Here is a 19420-nt window from a genome sequence, read left to right as displayed (position 1 = left end):
ACATGCTGTCCTTGAGAATATCCCTACATTCAGCTTTGCTTCGAGAGTTACGCAGGTTATATGACATTACCCACCCTTAAACGTCACAGAAAAAGATGAATCATGGTCAATCACTTTAAATGTCAATTAGAAGAACCTTTCTTTACTATGTAGCCAGAGTGACCCACAATGTCCTCAAGACGTTATGCCAATAGTCTGGAGATATCAGATTAAAGCAGTGCCTATTTGAGAGAAAACAGTTTTATTTAAAGTGTCATATGCAGTTATACACCCAACATGCATGGAGGTCAAAATGCGAATTGCATTGATAACGCAACTGATGTAGTTGTTTTGAAGTGGTGTAAGCGTTCGGGCCTTATAAGGGCGTTAGGGGTGGTATTATAACTCCAACGCCGTTCCCCGCGTACCATCAGAAGCTAAATCCAGCGCTTTGCTCTAGCAGCCAGTTAAATCTCCTCTCAGCCATCGCTCGACGACAATCATCCGTATCTGGAAGGAAGCTTTAAAACACTGCTAAAGCGCTTAATCAGCTTAGAGTGGATCATTATTCCTGTATTTCATTAAGCTATTAGAGGATAATGAAAGATTTCCACATGGTGACGGCAGAAACATATTCTCGCCCAGATAAAAGCCGCCCGTGCTCTGCCTGCCTGCCTGTCACGCCGCGGCGGCGGCTTGTTTATTCTGAATGTCAAGGTTAGTTTTGCGCTTATAGCGGAATGACAGTCATCAGGGCAGATTGGAATTCAGCTGCCAGTCTTTCTGGCTTGTTAATGAAAGCCGTCTAGCAGCCGAAAGGGATTTTCAAAGGCTGCTGCGTTTATGATTTATAAACCTGGGTCGAGGACATAATACTGTTCGGGTGATATTATATGCGTTTGAGAGAGCTGTGAAAAGATGTTTACTCTCTGGCTTCAGATATATTAGGCCAATAGATTTTGACCTGTGACGTAGGGAAATGTTTCACGCACAATGAAGACGCATCAACAAGATGCCATTAAAGACCTTTTCAATTCTGGCCGGCTTTAGGGGGGATAGACACCTTGCTTATATATTAATGTGACTTTAGTAGTTTGGACGCGTCAGAAATGTGAGAAAGCTTTTGGTTTCATGGGGCTGTGCATATGTCCCAAGCATCTGGTGTCTCGCAAGCATACTGTTGAAAGGTCAGCCACCCCATGATACTGGCTGCTTTTTCCTCACTGCTCATATTGATGCACACGGATGCTTATGATAATACTGTTGTTGTTTTTGTTGTTGTTGTTGTCAAAAAGATTCAAGTTTTTGCTATAGGGTTTTTTGGGCCCTGTGAATTTTCACAACTGATAGTATTCAACTACTAACTGTGTCCAGCTGTGGGCATACGTGCATCACAGGATCATTTGTTTTGTTTTGAACATTTATCTGAACACATTTCCACCTTATCTCAAAGTTTGTATTGTTTTTAATAACACTCTATGGTGGAAATGAAATTTTTGGAATAAAACAGCCGACTCCTTTAAAAGCCACATTCACACAGCAGCAGAATACAGTTGTCAGTCGTTGTACGGTTATGTTCACACACAGTTCAGTTTCTTACGGTAGTGACAACCGCATTCTATTACCGTATTACTCACACCCGTACATTTTCAGGACTCACAACCACATTCTATTACCGTATTACTCACACACCCGTACATTTTCAGGACTCACAACCGCATTCTATTACCGTATTACTCACACACCCGTACATTTTCAGGACTCACAACCGCATTCTATTACCGTATTACTCACACACCCGTACATTTTCAGGACTCACAACCGCATTCTATTACCGTATTACTCACACCCGTACATTTTCAGGACTCACAACCGCATTCTATTACCGTATTACTCACACGCCCGTACATTTTCAGGACTCACAACCGCATTCTATTACCGTATTACTCACATGCCCGTACATTTTCAGGACTCACAACCGCATTCTATTACCGTATTACTCACACGCCCGTACATTTTCAGGACTCACAACCGCATTCTATTACCGTATTACTCACACCCGTACATTTTCAGGACTCACAACCGCATTCTATTACCGTATTACTCACACCCGTACATTTTCAGGACTCACAACCGCATTCTATTACCGTATTACTCACACGCCCGTACATTTTCAGGACTCACAACCGCATTCTATTACCGTATTACTCACACGCCCGTACATTTTCAGGACTCACAACCGCATTCTATTACCGTATTACTCACACACCCGTACATTTTCAGGACTCACAACCGCATTCTTTTACCGTATTACTCACACACCCGTACATTTTCAGGACTCACAACCGCATTCTATTACCGTATTACTCACACACCCGTACATTTTCAGGACTCACAACCGCATTCTATTACCGTATTACTCACACACCCGTAAATTTTCAGGACTCACAACCGCATTCTATTACCGTATTACTCACACACCCGTACATTTTCAGGACTCACAACCGCATTCTATTACCGTATTACTCACACCTGTACATTTTCAGGACTCACAACCGCATTCTATTACCGTATTACTCACACCCGTACATTTTCAGGACTCACAACCGCATTCTATTACCGTATTACTCACACCCGTACATTTTCAGGACTCACAACCGCATTCTATTACCGTATTACTCACACCCGTACATTTTCAGGACTCACAACCGCATTCTATTACCGTATTACTCACACCCGTACATTTTCAGGACTCACAACCGCATTCTATTACCGTATTACTCACACCCGTACATTTTCAGGACTCACAACCGCATTCTATTACCGTATTACTCACACACCCGTACATTTTCAGGACTCACAACCGCATTCTATTACCGTATTACTCACACCCGTACATTTTCAGGACTCACAACTGCATTCTCGGAAAATCTGCGCTCTGTGAACGAATCCGGACCGGACAACTAGTTGTCTATCACGTCATATAGTGCGATAGCCGTGTGTTGTTGGTTTACGTGTGACTCAAATGCTCCACTCTCCACACGGATATAGCCTAATAGCTGCTGTCGGTTAATGAAGATTTAACGGATGAACCTGGGGCTCGATTGGACACTTGTCGTGTCAAAAGTGATAAGACTTTTCAAGTCTATGGACATCGCCATCTTTGTAATATTTGGTCCTGTCACTATGAGTACTGGTTAGAGAGCACGGGCTTGATTCCCATTGGACGTTCATACAGACAGTATTCAAGACGCTACTGTAAGTTGCTGTTTGAACGGGACGTTTCGAGACTCCTGTAAGTAAAAGTGGCGGTCAATCCCAAAAACTGACGGTGTGAATGTAGCCTTTGTCTTGCTAAAGCGAATTTCATGCATCCTAAAAACAATGTTTTCAATTTTTTTGTAGGATTTGACAGAATTACCGCTTGATTAGAAAAAAAGATTAATTTATATTGTTATTATCTCTTTATTTACTTCACATTTTGTTTAATATATCATCTCAAGCTGTTCATTAACACTGTAGTTAATATACTGTATAAAATTGTTGCTCATAATGGAAATGATGGCACAATTGTGGGAACGTCATCATTTCATATACAGTACATGATGGTTGAAGTTCATGTCACTTTTTTGTTTTTAGAAATGCAATCATATTTTTCTATGATGGATTTTTATATTTTAAGACAAAAATCTAGGTCTGTGACAAGAATAAAACAATCAAATCAACACAAAATCATAAAAAAAATAGCATACATAATAAATAATGGCATGGTTAAAAATATCAAGTTTTATTGTAATCTTGATATAACAAAAAGTTTGTTTTAATAAAAATCAAATCAGTGGGATATAAAAGTGCACAAAGCTAAAGAAACACCCATGCATTGCCTTGATGAAGCTATATTAGTATTCATAACAGCGTCTTTCAATATCCCTAGAATACGTTAGGCAGGATCTTAATGGCACATAATGATTATTTTCTCTTTTTCAGCAATCGATGTTTGTCACTTCTGTACTTGCGAATGTTCAAGTTGAAGAAAGATCACGCAATGAAGTATTCACGCTCACTAATGGAGTATTTCAAGGTAAGACCTCATGCCTTTGTTTCTCGCAAATAAGTAAAAGAGCCAGAGATCTTGGTTTTTGACCGCATATTTATTTGAATAGCATGTTCTCATGTATTATGTATGCCATTATTACATGTACACCGTTAAATTGTAAACTAATTATTCAATTAATTTGCACGAGATGTACCATGTTTGTGTTTTCCGATTACGTGCTGTCTGTTTATAAATAATGTTCTCAACCTACGTTTTCTTGTTCCCTCAGAATTCTGCGAAAAGTTCCCAAGCACCTTCACCGTGGGGAGCCAATGGAAAGTACGTGCATTTTTCCTCTCCTTGTCCTTTTGTATTTCTGCCAGCTTATGAAAAGATTCTGCCAGCTTATGAAAAGATTCCATCTTGCTTGAGAACAGCCTGAAACTTCCTCCCGCTGCCAAGTAGGGGGAAAAAAACTATAGTGTGAGATATGAAACCTCAGTCATGGTTTCTTGACATCAATGAAAGGACATGAAGAGATGAACTCTGGGAAAGCAGCATCGCTTCCATGTCAGCTCCATGGCAACTGAGTACCAATGGGGTGAGCTGGTGCGAGAGGTGCTGTGTTTGACTGTGTGTGTGTGTCTGATCTGGCCTTTAGCAGGACACTACCCAGGCCCGCTGTTCGCCTGCCAACCTGCCTGTCAAAAGCTATTAGCCTCACCGGTCCGGCCCCTGCAGCCACTACATTAGCAATAAAGAGTGTGATCAACACATCCATCCTCAACCTCCTCCTCATCCTTTACCATCATGAATCTTTTTTGCCTTTTTTTTTTTTCGCCTCCGAGGGAGTTTATTTATCTTAGCAGAGGCCTGAAACCCGTTGCGAACGGGCCTGGCTGTTGACAGGACGCATAATTTAGCCGGCCGAGGCTAGAGTGTGTTTTCATTTTTCAGTGGATTACAGGCCTCTGAACCAGATTGTTTGGGGTTGCAGGACTAAAGAGACCAATGAATATGTGTGCCGATGGTTGTCTGGAGGAACGACTGTGTCTGCAGGTTACTGTTGAGAATGTACTGAGATACTGATTAAAGGGTTGTTGGGTAAATATAAAGAATCGTATAGCTGGCGGTAGTGGTGCTACCCTTGTGAATAAGAAGTGTGATTTATTGTATTGAATGTGCACTTGAAGCGTACTTCAAATCTTAAAAGTATATTTTTTAAAATCTGTACTTGCAGATAATATAATAGTAATTAAACAAAACACTGTAAAGAAATATATGATCAATAAGTCGTTGTTTAAAGTCAGTTTAATGTAATTTAAAGGTATAGCGGAGGATTTTTTACTTCCGGGTGGATCACCTATACTATTGGTCCTCCTAATTGTCAATCATTCTGGTGAATCAATCAAACTTTTCAAAAAGTGGAGAGGACGGGTCTTATCTAAAATTCGGAAAGATCCTCCGCTATACCTTTAAGTTGAAATGACTTAAACATCCAAGTTGATTTTCCTTAAAAATGTAAGGCAGCATTTTTTTTACAATGAAGGCCACTTAAGAGAGTACACTTTTTTTGTACTATTTCTTAACAAACTTAACTAAACTTTTAAAAAGTGCCCTTGTAATTAAAAAAAAAAGTGTTACTTTAAAGTACATATTAAATCATTGTTTTAATAATCTTGTTTGCATGATTTAAAAGACGTGCACTTGAGATTGTGGTTACACTTTACAATAAGGTTACAGTAACAATACAGTAACAAATGTATTGCTCATGGTTAGTTCATGTTAGTTAATGCATTAACTAATATTAACTAATGAACCTTATTGTAAAGTGTTACCGCACATGTAAAGTGCTTTATTATCTACTGTAGTCTGTTTTTGTTATGGTACACTGAAAGTTAATATATACTAAATTGCAACTTCATCATTACAAATGTGTAATTACAAATACATGACACTAGTTTCATTTGAAAGCCACAGCCAATCAAAACGTATTTGAGTAATATAGAGCAATGTGGTGCAGGATATTTATCCAATGAGTATTCACATGGGCGGGGTTACCAACACTATTAAAAATTAAACATTTAATATTTATGGAACCATTCCATTGCACAAAAGGTTCTTTATAGTGTCAAAAGGTTCTTTCATTAAAATGTTCTCCATGTTTTTTTTAAGAACTGTTGACTGAAAGGTTCTTAGAGGAGCACAAAATAGTTAATCTATGGTATTGCTACGAATACCCTTTTGGCATCTTTATTTGTAAGAAGCATAAAAATATACAGAAACTGAGCAACGAACTTTCTTTTAATGTGTCGCTTGTCACTTACCTTTGACGGATTGGAATGATCCGTTTTGAGGGTATGGAAAGTGCCGGCTCAGTTTGAAACAATGCTGGTATACGGCGGTCGGCGGATTGGATTTTCCAAATTTCTCATTGGTCAATGTTTCATCTGTGTCCTACCAGGAGCACAGGTACCCCGTCTCCCATGTCCCTGAGTCCATCTCCTGTCAGTTCGGTCAGCAGCGGCACTGGAGTGATGGGCTCTTCCTCTGCCTCTGGAAGTGTGGCCATTCCCCAACGTATCCACCACATGGCAGCCAGCCATGTCAACATCACCAACAACATCCTGCGCAGCTACGAACACTGGGAAACCTCTGACAAGCTGGCCCAGGAAAGTCAAGGTAGGATGGGTTTTGAGTTATATTTCAGGTTTTATTGTTCAGTAGACAGCTTGTACAGACACTTGTTTAGACTGCAAGAGTGGAGCAGAGCAATAAATACTGTATATACAGTGATTTTGTTGGGAAATAACATTAAGCTATACTGTTTAGACGAAATATACGAAAGGCTATAAAGCAAGTGTTGTGCGGAAAGCCCTTATATGGAGATGATTTTGATGCAAATGACTAACCTCATGCACGCACACGCTCATTTAAAACACTCCAAATTCATTAACATTAGAACGAGGTTAAAGTCGACATGAAACCGAAATTGACCCTATTTACTTTGTTAGCGCATATTACCAGTCTTGTGGTGAACAATTAATCCGTGCAAGTTAATACACAGAAAAAAAAAGTTTGCCGTGGTAATCTTAAATCAAAATCTGAAAAGTTACTTCCGGACTGGAATGGCGTTCCTTTTCTGATAACGTCAGTTTGACGGCTTGGGTTGAAAACGCTTAACCACTCCCCTCAAACCGTTAGTCTGAGCAAAGATGGAGAGGAGGAGCGCTAAAGTAAAACCCAGCCCTCTGTTCAATATTCCGTTTCACTTGGAAATACGTCACAACACTGGAGAAAAGTCGTTTGCAACTTCCGGTTCACGGGGACTTTAAGAAGAAAAAATGCGGACGCACGTGTTTTAGGTGGACATTTTTTGTAAGAGGTTCTCCTGTATGTACAGGAAAAATGAGTGAAAAAGACCCATTTTTTTAAGCTGTTTCAGGAAAAATACTGAGAAGAGCAATGCGTACAATATTTATCAAAGTTGATCAAATATCAATGTATATTTTTTAGCTATAGTCGAGAGACAATTCGTCATTCGCCTACCATTTTTAGGGCTTTCATATCTTGCATTACAAAACAATCATTGAAGTGAAGAATCACTTTCCCAAATTCTCCTAAAATCTCCCTCGCGGATAAATCTCATTCGTCTTCACTGTCATAAACTGTATCTCTGTGTTATATAAGAAATTCACCTCTTACACTTGCAGTGACTCAACATTTTGATATGAACCACCAGAGATATGAAAAAGCCACTATGCTAATTGCATTTGAGATCTGATGTGGTTTGTCATCCCTCTCTTTCGTTCTCTCTCTCTCTCTCTCTCTCTGTCCTCTGGAGGAGACTAATTAAAACGCTCTGAGACCCCGCGTGTTGTACGTGGTCTCCCCCGCCTCAGAAATCTGCCGTAATAAACTCTCTCTCAACTTCCCCTCCTCAGTGTCTTTCCTAGAAAGGAACGCAGTTAAAGGCTGGTGGGTATGAGCTTTGGTCAGAATGATAGCGGGATTGGCTCATTATGACAGTAGCAGGTCCTCGGGCGCGTACATGACTCTTTAGTCTGTTGTTGTCATCTGTTTGCTAATTGCTGCAGTCATTAGTAGGTGGCAGTGATGTCATCAGATACTCAGGTTCTCTTCAGGCTAAACTTAAGAAGATTCACATTGATGTTTCTCTTTGATTTTCAGTGCCCGGGAAAATTTAATTAAAGATGAATGGGTAGTTTTTAAAAAAAATAGATTTTTCTGTGTTCAGTGAAGAAAGAATTATTATTTTTAATTATTATCTTTATTGTAGTTTTTTTTTTTTTTTTTTTTTTTTTTTTATCATAGCTGCATGAACACTAGTGGCTGAAAGAGTTAAAAAACGTAATTTCTTAACTCTTCCCCCGCCAGCAAGTTGCCAGCCAGCGCCAGCATTTTTGAATATTTAGTTGTATGATCTGACCATGCAATATATCAAAAGCCTTTGCTTTTAAACACACACACACACACACACACACACACACACACACACACACACACACACACACACACACAAACTTTATATGCTAGCTTCATGAATTATTTTTTTTATCAACACCTGAATCTGGATCTTTTGTACACAAAGCAAAAAAAATTTTTTTTGTGTGAAAGACTACAATATGCATAGGCAATGCTTTTATCACTTGTTTCTGAATCTTTTTCGTCAGTAAAAAGTGATTATTTGACTTAATATATTAAAATTGTATATACAAAAATTGAGGAAACCCGTTGCCTTAAAATTATTAAAGGTGCATTAAGCAAGTCTCTGAGTTTTTGCAGAACTATGCCCCCTCTGGCGGCAAGCGAAACTGCAACCAAGGGTGTGCACGCTCACGGACAAAAGTTTTCTTTTTTTTTTCTAGTTTGCGTTGGTGTTTGAAATGAACTATAAGCAGGTCTCTTACAATCCATCTTCTACGGAGAATGCCGGCGAATGCACAAACCTGCCAGGCATAGCTATGTGAGCGTGCCGTGAACGCGCATGACGTCACGCCCAGTCTAAAATTCCAGCCCGAATCCCTCTTATTTATTTTACTTTACAGGATTATAGAGACAATCTCAGTGATCAGAGAAGGGCTCATTCAGCCCATCAGGCAATTGTTTAAGCATGTATGGGTTAGAAAACGGGTATTTTTAACATGAAAAGTTGCTCAATGCACCTTTAAGTAAATAAATGTCATGCTTAATCGAAAAAATTAAGTAATGTGGAATTGTGTATGTTTATTTACTTAATGGGCAATGGGTTTACTAAAAAAAAAAAATTAAGTAAATGAACTGAATATTTTTTACAGTGTGGAGATTCTCGCCTCTTTCAGAAGATGTGTAATAGCGCCCCCTACCGTGTAACAGTGAAAACATGGATTGACGGAAAGTTCCTGCAATGTTGGGAAAGCGTTGTGTCATAAATTACGGAAAATTCCATCAATGGCGGGGGAAAGTGTTAAGATAAATTCTTAAGAATCTTGATACTTAATGGAAAACATACAGTTATTACATACATACATACGTAAGAAGACGTATGAAAATGTTCAAATTACATTGTACGAATTAGCCACCAAAATGTAAAATAGTTATGAATGAGATTGTTCTGGGATGTTCCTATATGCAATTCTTCAAATAGTTCACCCTAAAATGAAAATTCTTTAATCATTTACTCTCCCTTAAGTTGTTCCAAAACCTGTATGCATTTCGTTCTTCTGCTGAACACAAAAGAAGATATTTTGAAGAATGTCTGTAACCAAACTGATTGACTTTCATTGTTGAAAAAAGTACTATGGAAGTCAATGGTGCCCATTATTCTTCAAAATATCTTCTTTTGTGTTCCACATAACAAAGAAATTTAAACAGATTTTGGAACAACTTGAGAGTGAGTAAATTACAGAATTTTCATTTCTGGATGAACTATCCCTTTAAGAAGTCCTCAAATCAGATCTTTTTTTGTCTGAATACACTGACCACTTTTGAATGCCGTCAATGGACCCACATGCATTTTGGGTTAGATTTGTAGTTACGTCTTCTTGCCAGCAAGCTGTATCTGCTTTGTTGTTGGTTGTTGCTGTCAGTGCCACGCTAAAAATGGCACTTAATGTCCAAAAGATCGTCAACAGCTGTTATATGTAATTTACCAGAGTCTCAATCTTCCCTTGTTGACGATCACTGATGTGTGTGTCTCTATCTCTCTCTTCGTCTAGAGTTCTTTGTGGAGCTGGACTCAGTAATGGAACCGTTGACGCAGCACAGCAGCATGACAGAACTGGTGCGCTACATACGCCAAGGATTGCACTGGCTTCGGCTGGAGGCCCATTTGTTATAGTGCTGGCACTTCCACTGTGCTCTTCCTCTCTCTCTATCTTTCTCTCTCCCACTCTCTTCCCCACCGTTCATCACTACCTCCACCATCTTTGCCATCTACAACCCTCCAGAACCCTGAGGGAAGTCGGCAGTTAACCACTAGCGAGCCTCAGAACTGTGAGTCATTCCCTGGAGGGTGCCATGTCCTCGTTCAGGCTTGATTCCTGTAAGAGTACGTCAGGAAAGTCTTGGGATGTCGGATCTGGAAGGATGGAGGGCTGCTGCTTCAAATTACAGCACTATGGGAGGCCAAATGTATTAATCTGTTATGAGAATAGAATTTGTGACTGTATAGCAGCAACTTACTAATGTTGTTGAACGGAAATTCAACTAGTGACCTCTGTGTGGCAAATCAAATTTGCTTTGTGAGGCAGGTTAGGCCAGAAACACACTTTACGCAAGTACGCAAAGGCAGACGTGAATTCTTGATCAACATGTTGCAAGTGCACAATACTGCTGAATGTTTCTAATGTGTGATACTCTGCCAGTATCAATCCTCAGCATGTAAGGGCCATTAGATTTACCTTTCAATATCAACATTTTTTCATCGTATCTATTATTTAGTCAAAAAATACATAAATGACTTGAATACACCTCTGAACATGTTTTTAAATGTTTTAATTAAAATCATTTTGACTTTTTTGTGGGCCATAAAGTCAGAAATGTCAGTTATAAGAATTAAATTCTTTAAAAGAACTTAGTTTGGCATAATATATATTATATTTGTACTGCTTTACTGCTTAATAATTTTTGAAAAACATTTAAAAAAAAACTTAAAACAGGAAATGACATCATAGAAAGACCCCTCTTGACATATTTGCTTAACTTAGCTCTTTAAACTGTTGCTTTAAGTTGAACTGAAACAGAAGTATCCAATCCTGGCGATGCAGGGCCTTGGGAACAGGACTGGACATGCCTGGTTCACTCTAAGAGCCGCTATGGCATTGCTAAGAATACACACATTGGCCGTTGCATTATGAATTGCGCTCTGACACCTTTTAGAACATGACACATGAAATCCAGCATGTCTAATGTACTTGCGTAGAGTATATTTCAGGCCTTAGCACTGCAAGATTGAGATACACAGGAATTAGGGGACAGATAAATGAGCTGTTAAAACTGCATTCATCTCAAACTTATAGATTCACCCCATCTGGAGCTTCACACACATCCATTTGAAATTGTGCTTATCTGTCAAGGCTTTTTTTTTTTTTTTTTTTCTGTAAGGGACGGGTGCAGTAGTCATGTATTCTCTCAAATGTCCCCGTCTTCTATTTTACTGTGGCACTATGACAGCTGGCGTCAGTGTGAGCAGTCTCGTTGGCTTCGCTCCAAAGCTGCGTTCTCGGAGACAGACTTCACGTCTTGTGTTCGCAGCGTCAGAGGCTGATGGGAGATTTTATCCGTGCAATTAACTTATACATATGCACATATGACAGATTGATATCTCTGAGGGGGGTATCAGAGAATCTTAAAGATTTTTTGGGTTTTGGTTTCAATATGTACCATAATGACTGTGTTGTATATGACAGCTATTTTAACTGTTTGGTGTTTGTTCAATCTTGCATGTTAATGCAGAGAGGTAGAGGTACAGTAGAACAGAGACATCAGCGTATTTCATGAGCACTATGAAGAATCTATGTGTTTCGTCCAGTTTTTCGTCGTTTTTTTTTTTTCCAGCCTCGTTAGGGCTGGCTTGATAACGTTTAACATTAAGTTATTATCTATAGAGAGTTTATTAATGCTTGTACTTGAACATTACATTTTTCTATCTCCAGAGACGCTCCCAAACAAGCTAGGTCAGAATTTTGAGGCCTAAACAATTGCATCACGTGATCAAATCACAAATCTTTTTTAATCAAATGTTAATTTTCCATGCATAAACTCTTTACTGATGAATTTAATGTTAAATATGATACGGAATTGTTGATAACCTATCAGTGAGAGTCAAACTGTTTCTTCTTGCTGGTGTGTTCATAGGTATTTGTGTGTGTGGGTGTGGGTGTGTGTGTGCGTGTGCGTGTGGATCAGATTTTCATTGGCAGGGTTCATTATATTGTAAAGCTTCATATATCTGTCAGTCTATCACTTGAATGTCAGAATATGAGCGAGAGACGGGATGTATGTGTGAAATAGACATTTCACTAAGATTATTCAAAAGTGCCTGCTTATCCAATGGAAATTTATTAGAGTCTATATTTAAGGATGACAATGGATCTGAATGATTTTCCATACCATATTGGTATATCCAATTTTTCTGTTTTCATAACATGATTATTTATTTATTTTCTTTGTAAAATGGCGGTTGTGGTACCTGTTTTTCGCTTTAATGTTCAAGTACATTTCAAATGTTTGCTTTGTGCTCTGATGATGATAGAAAATGACTTAAAAGTGAATGACGTCTAAGAACATATTGTACGGCTAAATATACGTTTCTCATAATCTCCATCATGGGCAATGTTCACATAACGTAGCGAGAAATGCGTACTGTCCAATAATGGTTTATAGTGCAATACTCACTGTAGCACACGAATAGCAATATTAAAAACATCGAACAACGATCAGAAATAACTGTTTCCCAAATTAATTACAGAGCAAAAGCACGTTTTTGTTGGAAGCCTCTATTCACTTCATGGACTTCATGGACTTCCTTTGATGCAAGGCAAAAAATATCATTATGCAAATAGTGAAATTCACCTTCCCGTGAACAATATTACCAGCTGTTTTCTAACGTACATGGAGTCGGTTTCTAAAAATCGTGTGGTTTCTGTGGCATCTGTTGCTGTGCTTGTTTGAGTTATGCCAGTCTGGCAAAGAAATCTGCGGCCCTCTGGCAGTCCATCAGAAACCAGCAGCTCTGACTCACTCTCGCAGTGAAGTAAACAACCTGCTCTGCCTATTAGATGCACCTCTAATGCCCCCAGTTTGTCTTGCAATGAAAAACAGAACAGTCGTGTTCTTTCTGGAGCTTTTTTCCATGCTTTATATGCCGTTCTTGAATTGGGAATAAAGCAAGTGGGAAAATATATTTGGTCCGATAGACTAGTACATGTTCACTTTTGCTTTAGAAACCAATAATCGAGGCAAATCTTAAAAAAGCTGGTCTTTTTTACTTATTACATTGTTACAAATTGGTAATTACAATGTAATAAGGCCATAGATGATAGCAGCAGTGAATATTTGATTTCAGTTTATTAATAGTAGGTGGAAACATTACAGTTTACAGAGATATAGTGAAATTATCATGTGAATATTAAATTGCAATGATGGAAATGTCAGTTTATAGATTGCATCAGTAGTTTGTTTGTATTCAGAGAAGGCTGGATGTTTAATGGAAAATCAGTTTCAGCTTTAAATAAAGGGCATTGATCCAATCGAACCAAACCAGGGCAAATACATATTTATTTGAATCATACTAGGATTTAATGCAGTGAATAATGGCCTGAACATCTATACAGTACATACAGTTTTGTTGCATTCATCAGTTAAATATATAGAGCCTAAATCATCAAGGTTGTCCATTAAAGTGCCACAAAAATTGGGACATATAACATGCTTTTGCAATGGATTCGCTATATTTGATGTTTCTTATATTGACTTTGGTAATATTTCAATTCTTGTAGAACTTCACTGTTACATACTAACTTAAAACAAACATTTTACATATTGCTTAAATCATTTAATAAGGACCACAAACTTGTAGCATTTACATTTGCTGTTGTACCATTAGTCTGGCAAAGCTGGAAGGTGTTTATTTTTTAAATAATGACAACCTAATAGCAATTACCCCGCATCTTTCAGAGGTAGCATAAGGTCGCTTTGATTCTTTGTGCTCCTGAATGAGCTCTACATCGATGAAAAAGCCTATAAGGAAGAACAATCTCCAATTAAAGCAGGCTCAGCTGGAGGCTTTCTATTTGCTCTGCACATTAAACATGTAAATAGCTCTCCGTTACCGTAAAACCCCATCATGTCGTCAATTAAAGATCTTCCAATTCCCACACTGATTAACATGCGGCGTGTACCATGGTACTTTTAAACAAAACGCATCAAAAAGCCTTGATTTGAATTAAATGTGAGCACTTCTCTGGTCGTGTGAATATTTCACTATAACACAAGTTTATCGTTTCCGCTGATTGCCTATGGATCATCAAAAATCTCATTGCTGTTGTCAAATGACACGTTGCAAAGTCAGTTTCTAACTTCATCAGAGATTTCGTTTTTTAAATACCTTGTTGCAAATGCCTTGTTACCAATGTAAACTGTAGAGAATCAAAGACCAGTTATTTACAGTCTCGTTCTGTCCGTTTGTCTTTCTCTGTACAGTATAAGGTTGTGCACCATGATTTGTCCTCTTGAGATTGTAATCACATCAAGGCGTTGCGTTTGACCCTTAAACCCATCCACAGCTTTGAATCTATGAAGATATGCAACATCTCTCATTGCTTCCATGTCATACGAGTCGGCCTTTTCTGCTGAGTCCTACATTTTCAGTTAAATCACCAACTGGAGAAACTTATCGTTGGGTTTTTGAGTGTACAGATGGGTAACACTACAAAGGATTTCTTAAAGAAGAAAGGTATTTACACACAAGGCAATACTTACTCAAGGTGGATTGTTAGAAGCCATTGAAATAACCAAATGAAAGGCAATGTATTTGAGTACATTGGTGGCATAGTGTATTCAAAGTGATGCCAGGGCGTTTCGGGGTCACAACTGGCAAAATCTAAAACTGAAATTGGAGCAATGTCCCAAAGAGCAGTTAATCTCGATCGAGCCTTATGGGAAATGATAGCATTTCCTTTCCTTGTGGTTTTAGAAATGCAGCCATCATACTGTTATTTAAGGAAAGTTTCAAGAATTCATTTTGATAAAATATGCAAATCGATTTATGTGGAGAAAAAAAAAACTTAAAGGCAAAGAAAAACAAGTTTTCTTACGAGTTTTAATGCAGCATGACTCTTTCTACCAAGTAACTGTCATAATCAAAGTTGCGTTGAATTAATACTCGATTTCAAAGACGTCAGTATTGTTACATGTTGTAGACATATTTAAACCTATCAGAAAGCAGTTCTGTGAAACTTGCGCTTTATAGAAATGCCTCAATGCTACCTATTGCCTAAAAGGATGTTGGTTTGACGTCACGAAAGAGCAGGATTTCTACTTTAAGTAAAAGGCCATCATCTTACAAAGATATTGGCTGTTGGCAAAGTTGTACACATTACTTGCAATGACAGAAGATTTCAATGTTCTGGCATGCTGTAGAATTTAGGTTTTTGTTTCGTTCCTTTTTTTGTACAGAGCAGGTAACCTGCAGTGCTTTGAATTTATACATTGTATAGTTGTACGAATTCATTTTAAAATGCGTTATGTATCAAAAACCTTTCTGCCTGGTTAGCTTTGTATTTCCAATGTGTTGCACAAGTCCAGCGATTTTTTTATTATTATTGTTCTTTTTTTTTTTGCTATTGTATGTTTATTTTATAATAAAACTGTCAAAACGTAATGAACAAAACTGAGATGTAGTTATGTTGTTTTTAAATGTTTAATGTCTGTATAAAAATGATGAATAAAAATGGTATGAGCCAAATTGAAAAAAAAAGAAAAGGTTTCGAAGAATTTCTGACCAAACAAGACTGAATATGAGTTTTCCATCTAACATATTTCAGAAAAAATGTCTTCAATTTCTGATTAAACAAGCCTGGGAAGGAACAGGCTTTATACATGTAACTTAATATGAAACACAACTGGATATGACAATATTTAACAATATTAACAATAATGACCACATTAACCTTAAAGCACCCCAGTAAATATAAATGTGTTTCCCACGACAGACTCGATGAACTGAAAAATAGTCGATGACTTTGTTGGTGTTTGCCAAATGTAGGAGGAAAATGTTTTTATGAATTTATTGCATGTATTTCCAAAATCCAGTGATCACATACATGACATATTTTCATTTAAATTAGATTGTGGTTACTGGGCCTCATAACGGAGCGTTCCTCTTGAATATAATGCCCTCTTATTTATTCATCACTGGGAAATTCGCATGCTCAGACATGTCTTATTAATTTATGAGCCTCTTTGTGTGTGCGGGGAAGCGCTTGGATTCTGTAATTCAAGCCATAAAATAATATACCTTTAATATAATAATGCGCCTAATAAAATAGCACACCTTTCTCTCATATTTTAGCCATGGGTTCCTCCCATTAAATAATGCTCCAAATGATGTGTCAAAAAGACTTTTATTTACTGAATATGAGCTTTTCATTTCTTCCTGGCACTGAACCACCCCCTTGACAGTTAAGATTTATTGATTTAATTGCCTAAGGTAACCGTGCAATAAAATCATTGCAAAGATAAATTTCCATGTGCGCTGTGCACAATCAAGGTAATTTTTCAGACACTAGGGCCGCATGTCTTCAGGTTACAGGTGCAGATTTATAAGTCAGAGTCCCTCATTACCAGGGGATAGTTTTAACAGTGAAAGGTGTAATAGTTTCATGAGTGATTGTTTCCTGAACTGGGCATTTGCTAATTGACGGTTTCGGTGCCAAATTAGATTTATAACATGACCAAAACCTGATTATGTTTCTCTTTACGATTCAAAAATGTGCTAGTTATGACATGTTCATTTGTGAGCTCTTGCAACCCATTAAAAACTCTAAAAGCAAAATCATTCATTTTGTGTGACAGCACAAAAGTTCACACAAATTAAAATTCTGTCATCATTTCTTCATCCTCATGTTGTTTCTAACCTGTATGACTTCTGTGGAACACAAAAAAAGAGATGTTTATATTTACATTTACATTTATTCATTTAGCAGACGCTTTTATCCAAAGCGACTTACAAATGAGAACAATAGAAGCAGTTAAACTAACAGTAGAACAACAATATGCATGTGCTATGACCCTTCTGAGTTTAGTCAAACACAGTAATTTTTATTATTTAAAAAAAAAATAGAATAGAATAGAATAGAATAGAATAGAATAGAATAGAATAGAATAGAATAGAATAGAATAGAATAGAATAGAATAGAATAGAATAGAATAGAATATTCAGCCGTTTAGATGAATGTCTGAGCTGTTCTCTTCCAGAAAATGACAGTGGATGGGGACCAACTTCTTCAAGGAGAGCACAAAAGCATTATTACATTTCAAAATTACATTTAATCATTCATCATATGCTATCCAAAGTGACAACTGAGGAACATTACCAGCAATTCATCATGTGAGAGTCGACAATATTCACAGTTCCACTGTGCAGACTAAGATAAGAGTGAGCTGTTCCCTGTATGGCTTAATCTTATAAAAGCTGTTGGTAACACAAATACTGCCCTACAAAGGCAAAAGACCTTAAGAGTGTGGAACTGAGAAAAATGGCTTTAAAGATTTTTAGTTGTCCCGCCAAATTAATTATAGGTAGGACACTGGAAATCTGGCAAATAGATGTTTTAGTAATGAAAATTATATACATAAAAAAAATCTTGAGCTCAAACTTGACTTTTGACCACTATTTTAAAGTTACTGTACACTGTAAAAAAAAAACCTGTAAAAAAACGGTATTATTCCGGCAGCTGGGGCGCCAGAAAATTACCGTAAAATAACGGCAAAAAACAATCACGTTAAAATACAGTAATTTTCCATAATTAAATAACAGATTATATCTTTAATATTACATTAAATCTTATGTAATTACTGGGATTTTTAATGTTTTAAAAAGTCATATACACCTTTAAAACAATTAAATACTGTAAATTTAAGGTTTTATAAAATTATTTTATATAATAATGCTGTCTATCTACAGTAATTTTCTTTTAATATAGTTTTTATGTGTAAAATAACAATGAAATTATGTATAAAAAATGCACACAAGTACATAAATTCAAATACAAATGTTTGTAAATTTACAGTTTTATTTTTTATTTGTACAGATCCAATTTCACAACATCTCTAATTACGTTCTTAATAATAGCAAATGTACAGTCAATTTCTTTTAAATTAACTAAATGTATGAGTACAAATTACCTGCATATTTAAAGTATTAGTAATTGAACAAACACTAAACATCAAGATAAGTGATTGATAGGAAATAGAAGCTTAGTATATAATTTAGAACATGTAAAAATATCCACAATAAAAAGCAATTACCATATACCTTTACAGTATAACTTATTTTAACATTTACAATTACATTTTATCCAAAGTGACTAACCAATTAAGATAATAATTAAAGATAATAAAAAGCAACAAGTGCAGTGACAAGTCCCAGTTAGTCTAATACAGTACACATAGAAAGGTGTTTTTTTTTTTTTTTGTAACAAAGATAAAGTATTATTGGGTGAAGTGTTTATGAAAAAGATGGATCTTTAGCAGTTTCTTGAAAATGTGTTGCGTTGCGCCGGTCATTCCACCAGCAGGAAACAGTCCAGGTAAATGTCAGTGAAAGTGGTTTTGTGTCTCTTTGGGATGATGGCACCACAAGGCGCCGTTCACTTGCAGAGCACATGCTTCTGGAGACACACAGATCTGAAGTAGTGAGTTTAGGCATAGGGCTACCTTTAAAGACAACTCTTGCTGCAGCATCTGGATCAGTTGCAGAGGTTTGACTGACACTGGAAGAGCTGCCAGGAGAGCATTACAATAGCCCAGTCTGGATAGAACAAGAGAGTTGTGTAGCTCCGATAGGAAGGGCCTGATCCTCCTAATGATAAGGCAAATCAGCAGGATCACAGCAAGTATGTTTTGGCTGAAAGCTGAACCATAAGCAGTTCTGTCTTGGCAAGGCTGATTTAAAGGTGAAGGTCATTCATCCAGCAAGAATTTTCCATCAGGTAGGCTGAGATGCGAGCAGCAACCGTCAGATCATCTAGCTGGATTAAAAGATATGTGTCATTAAGATAGTAGTGATAGGAAAAGTCATGTTTCTAAATGACAGAGCCCCACTAAGCAAAATGATGTCCGAAAGACGTCTTTTCAATGTCTTTGTTACAAAAATCAAAGGTTGAAATGCCGTCCACTGAG

At 37.4% G+C, this 19420-nt stretch overlaps 1 protein-coding gene across 1 annotated transcript in view; it reads left to right on the top strand.

Annotated features, from left to right (window-relative positions):
- The window catches only part of aff2 (AF4/FMR2 family, member 2), a 238555-nt gene extending 222575 nt beyond the window's left edge, over positions 1–15980 (top strand). The window contains exons 18-21 of the mRNA XM_081382590.1: positions 3967–4060; positions 4305–4354; positions 6480–6697; positions 10234–15980. Of these exons, the coding sequence (XP_081238716.1) occupies positions 3967–4060; positions 4305–4354; positions 6480–6697; positions 10234–10355 (484 nt within the window). The 3' untranslated portion in view covers positions 10356–15980. The remainder of the gene's footprint in view (positions 1–3966; positions 4061–4304; positions 4355–6479; positions 6698–10233) is intronic.
- Positions 15981–19420: the final 3440 nt, after the last annotated feature.

The sequence above is a fragment of the Scardinius erythrophthalmus genome (assembly GCF_964197995.2).
Source record: "Scardinius erythrophthalmus genome assembly, chromosome: 13".
In the NCBI taxonomy this organism is placed as follows: domain Eukaryota; kingdom Metazoa; phylum Chordata; class Actinopteri; order Cypriniformes; family Leuciscidae; genus Scardinius; species Scardinius erythrophthalmus.
This window is presented reverse-complemented; position numbering and strand designations above follow the sequence as displayed.